Genomic DNA, 5,000 nt, shown 5'->3' with positions numbered 1-5,000 from the left:
TGTCACAACACACCGCTCAACTGGATGCTCTGCGGTTTCAGGTTCGCTACCAAAAGGGTTACATATTGGACAGTTGGAAAGTCCCCACTGATGAAGCGATCTTGACGTTAGGTTCTCGACCGAAGCAGATTCGCTGCCACCCAGTGCCTCCTCTTGCGGGTGGAGAAATCTGGTAACTTCTCGAGGAATCTATGTCTCCGCCTCCTCGAGGGATTGAATTCGTCAAAACCGACTTCCATTTCGTATATGCATCTCTGTCCGAAGTCAGGGAATCTGCATGCACGGGTAGTCGGGACCCCTTTCGGTTCGAAACGGGTCACCTTCCATTATGCGCTTGAGAGGGGTATCCCCATTCCCTCTCTCTTTAATCTTATTAAGCCAGCTCGTTAGATCTGGAGGAAATCAGTTTGCGATAAACAAGAGTCCTGTCCATAATGGTAGCAAGCCATTGCTATTGTCCGTTTCACGCTATAGAAACCACGATAAACCCCGATTCTATGGGTCCAACGGTTCTGAAGGAATAAATGCCAATCTGAGGAATGAACGAGGTGAAGAAAAAGAATTCATATTCAAAATTATCCGAATTAGCAAAATTCATGTTTTTGGCGTCAATGCAACAAACCCATTTTTTTTCCTGACAGGCAATTACTTTAACTCACGTGTTATAAATTTAGCTTAGAATTCAACGTTAATCATCTGGTTCACCCTGACTTGATATTGTTTTGATATGACTGGTCACATGTCTATGTTCATTCATGTCTTTTTATCGTCATTATTCGCAGAACAACCTTGGTGAAGACTACCACAATGACTACCAGCCATACGCAGAGGTAAAAATAAACACAAATAACAAATAGGTCTAAATTGACGTGAACTTATTTTCAGGTCTGATAAACCAATTCATTATGGGCTCATTGTTATAATGGATCTTAAAATATGACGGAAAATATTGTACAATACAACAATGTTAAACTATGCCCAAAAGTGTGCTCGGATAACAGACCTGAATATATGTCCACGTCGGGCTATTTACATTTGCTTAACAAAGCAAAAATTAACAAAAAGAGAAAAGCAAGAAAAGAAAACAAAGACAAACAAATAGAAAAAGATAAGAAAAAAAGAAAGAATTTCAAGTCTATATAGATACAGATACAAACATTGCAAAAAACAGCGTACCTCACATCAACTAAAATATTTTTCTAATATAATGATTGTGCATAACATCATCAACTGTTGGCTTTTATACTAAATATTGGGCTTTTTTGGGAATAGATATTACTGACTTGTTGATATTTCTTTTAAACTACTAATGATGGCAATCATATTATAATATCGTGGAATCGCAATCATCTCACAATCTTTAGCATAAAAATATCTCATCGAAAATTTTGCGACATTTTAGGATTCCCGATATGTCACCTATCGACTCAAAGCGACCCATTGTCGTGGTGAACGCTGATGAAAGTTGAATTACCAGCTTGACATATGAAGGTTGAACTGAAATGAAGGTTTTCATGAGGCAGCGTGGCTCAGAGGTACGGTCTTTGCTCCTTATCCGAAAAGTACAGAATTTGAGTACCCACTGCGCTATGTAGCCTTGAGCAAGTCACCTCGTCCTAGACCAGATTACGTCACTGCCACTGCGCTATGTAGCCTTGAGCAAGTCACCTCGTCCTAGACCAGATTACGTCACTGCCACTGCGCTATGTAGCCTTGAGCAAGTCACCTCGTCATAGCCCAGATTACGTCACTGCCACTGCGCTATGTAGCCTTGAGCAAGTCACCTCGTCCTAGACCAGATTACGTCACTGCTCTGGGTTATTCCAGTCTTCCCTTGAAACACGCCCTTGTAATACAATTTCTCCTATGGGATGAATGAAGGGAATTTTATTATTTTTGTTTTTCATTGATGAGAAGAGGTGCGGGGTTGGGGGTGGGGAGGGGGGGGGGGGGGTCCCAATTATGATTATATCACAAATTTGTAGTCCTGAGAAATGGTTTTTATCAACATTATCCTAAAATAAATGATTTTGCCTCGGATGAAGATGGATTTCATTCTATTTAAGCGAGTAAGCTTCCTCGGTCTCGCGAGTTATACGGCACAACTGTCTTACTCTGGAAAAAAAAACCATTAAAAAAATTTTGGCCAGAAAACTCGTCCTTCAAATATCGATCGACTTAAATGACTCTCATCTTGGCAAAATCTCTCAGACCTGGGACTTCTCTCTCTCTCTGTATGTGTACGTGTGTTTGTGTGTGTGTGTGTGTGTGTGTGTGCGCGCGTGTGTAGGCCGCTTACTACTGTAATATATCATTTAAAGTGTAACATAACACAACCAGACACAGACATACACAACAACGGTCAGTTTGAAAAGTATTTGTGTGCGTGTGTGAGAGAGAGAGAGAGAGAGAGAGAGAGAGAGGGAGAGAGAGAGAGAGAGAGAGAGAGAGAGAGAGAGAGAGAGAGAGAGAGAGAGAGTTTGTTTTTGTGTATGTGAGAGAGAAAGAGAACATATGCGTGTGTGTGTATGAGTGAGTGAGTGTGTGTGTGTGTGTGTGTGTGTGAGAGAGAGAGAGTGAGAGAGAGAGAGAGAGAGAGATTTCAGGAGTTCAAGAATACTTTTATTATGTCCCTCTAATTTCCTCATAAGTTTATTCCTCCTAAATCTACTAGTTGACTATGTTGAGCTTGTTCCTTTGTCTTATAATTTTACTTAGGGGTTATATGGATTTTGCCATTTCTATTATCTTCATTAAACAACTTAATAGTGACGCAGCGTCATAGAATCCTCCTTGCGTAAACCTTGTGTACATCCTCATACAGTTGGGTTATTTCTCTTGAATTTTGTTAATAACAAGCGTTTTAGGTTTTTCACTCCACCAATTTTATACTGAGGTTCCATTGCACTAAGAATAAGTATTACGAAATCCTAGATCCACAAAGTTTGAATTAGGGATGACGTATAAAATGACTATTGAAGCATGAAAATCAAAAGGCTAGTTTAGGATTGATTAGAATGTTGCGATATGACATGCAATTATATATATATATATATGACTAGTCTACCGTTCAAAGATCAATATCGGTATTTAATCTTTTAGGGTAGGACGATTGATAATATTAATTTTAACGATGAGACTGTATTTTACGGTCTCAGGCTCATAATTTCCCATTCATTACTCATCTTATATAACCTTTCGCACCATAGGCAGGTCGGAGTTTTTCACTGATTTCTAAAGCGTTAAACAGACAACAGCAATAGTTTGCTGTCGATTGGATCGAACGCCAGTCCATCACAAAATAAAAACCTGTCTGTGGGAGAAATAGTTTTCTCTGTTACATTTTATATCCTTTTTCTATCCCAAAGTGACAGTTGGACTCGGTGTAATATGTCAAGAATAACTAAACGTGGCATGTGAGCCCTCGGGTGTCAATGATCGCCACTATGGCCCCGGTGTGTAGTGATTGCCGTGGGTAAAGCACTGGGCAGAAACCAACCCGACTCCGGTGTGAATAAGTATTTGGTTTTAGGCAGTGATGAACAAAATTTGAAAAATCTGAAGACGCCAAGGAAATATACTGTATAAAATGGATGTTCACGTCAGGTGATCCGTTATTATATTAAATAAAATGTTGTGAGGTACCTTGAATACTGTGGAACCATGTAACGTTTGTGTATGACTGTGCCTTGTTACTTATTATTATCATTATGATATAAATCTGGTTTATGATGAAGAAATATATTTTACAGTATTGCTATACATTTCCCATCCATACAAAAAACAGCTCCTGGGAGGTGTAACGCCCGCAAACTTCAGTAATCATTTCGTGCAAAACGCCCTGAAGCCCGTCACTGACCGTGCCAACTTGGAATCAACTTCACAGTACCGTCTGATTCCATCTGGAGAAGGAAAAGTTCTTACACAGGTTACTTTTTGCATTTTTTCCCTATACCGCTGTTATCTTCATAGTCTTCATTGATTACGTCGTCGTCGTTGTCATCGTTGTCGTCGTCATCATCATCATCATCATCATCATCATCATCATCATCATCATCATAATCATAATCATCATCATCACCAAAAACAACTTAATCTTGAAGTTGAGTCTGTATAAAATTATAATTTAAGAAGATGTTTTTCGCTTCCAAATGCATCCGATCATGATAAAAAACGTCATTCAAAACATCAAAGTGGAAATAACATTGCACAGACGTGAGCAGAATAAATTAAATTGATTCATTACTCTCCACGTAGGGTTTGGACAATTTGAGGAAGTTCTAAATAGATTTTTAAATGAAGACAGCACCTGTTTATGTTGGCGTTCATCAGATCAAGCAATAAATAATTTTTAAAAGTCCACTGTAATGTTTTAAAAGACGACATTTTTGTAGAGAAAACCACTTTGTATGGAATACTCTTCTCCGATTCGTTTACCCTAGAAACGCTGACGAGGATTGTCTATATAATGTGAGACACTTAATGGATTATAAGATAAAATGTTTAATTAAAAAAAAGTAAGGACTAAAACTGGATAAAACAACTCCCCCCCCCCCCAAAAAAAAAAAAAGAGAACAAAATGCCAAATCAATATCAAAAGCATTTTTAAAGCCGTTATATTCGTTCTTGCTCATTTAGTTTTTACAGACCACAGCTCCTAGCAACTAAGTATCACTTTGATTTATGTTCAACGTGTGTTTACTGTGCCTGGTGCGCATGTAATAGGATTGGATACTATCAGTACAGTTGCACTCGGACAACAACAACCCCCCCCCCCATCAAATATTGATTGATTTAAATGACATATCAACTTGTTAAAAAGACAGAAAAAAAAAATCATAGAAACAGAAACAATTTCTATCTTATTTGCGTATGTTTCTCTTTGTCAATAATTAAAACCTCGAAAACCCAGGACTACTTGCAAAACTGCTAAACTGAAAATCAACTGAGGAGTTAGACGCTTAGGTTTAACAGATTTGCAGATCACAGTAGTCTATATT

The 5,000-nt window shown here is 38.4% G+C and overlaps 1 protein-coding gene and 1 long non-coding RNA gene across 2 annotated transcripts in view; both read left to right on the top strand.

Moving 5' to 3' along the window:
* The window catches only part of LOC144976554 (cystatin-like protein), a 22,076-nt gene extending 17,408 nt beyond the window's left edge, over positions 1 to 4,668 (top strand). The window contains exons 5-7 of the mRNA XM_078920848.1: positions 783 to 830; positions 3,788 to 3,928; positions 4,639 to 4,668. Of these exons, the coding sequence (XP_078776974.1) occupies positions 783 to 830; positions 3,788 to 3,928; positions 4,639 to 4,668 (219 nt within the window). The remainder of the gene's footprint in view (positions 1 to 782; positions 831 to 3,787; positions 3,929 to 4,638) is intronic.
* The window catches only part of LOC144976242 (uncharacterized), an 18,444-nt gene that overhangs the window by 6,615 nt on the left and 6,829 nt on the right, over positions 1 to 5,000 (top strand). The window contains exons 2-3 of the long non-coding RNA XR_013646076.1: positions 783 to 830; positions 3,788 to 3,928. This is a non-coding gene — a long non-coding RNA (uncharacterized LOC144976242). The remainder of the gene's footprint in view (positions 1 to 782; positions 831 to 3,787; positions 3,929 to 5,000) is intronic.

The sequence above is a fragment of the Berghia stephanieae genome, chromosome 7, assembly GCF_034508935.2.
Source record: "Berghia stephanieae isolate SIO BIC M18660-M18661 chromosome 7, UCSD_Bste_1.3, whole genome shotgun sequence".
Lineage (NCBI taxonomy): Eukaryota > Metazoa > Mollusca > Gastropoda > Nudibranchia > Aeolidiidae > Berghia > Berghia stephanieae.
This window is presented reverse-complemented; position numbering and strand designations above follow the sequence as displayed.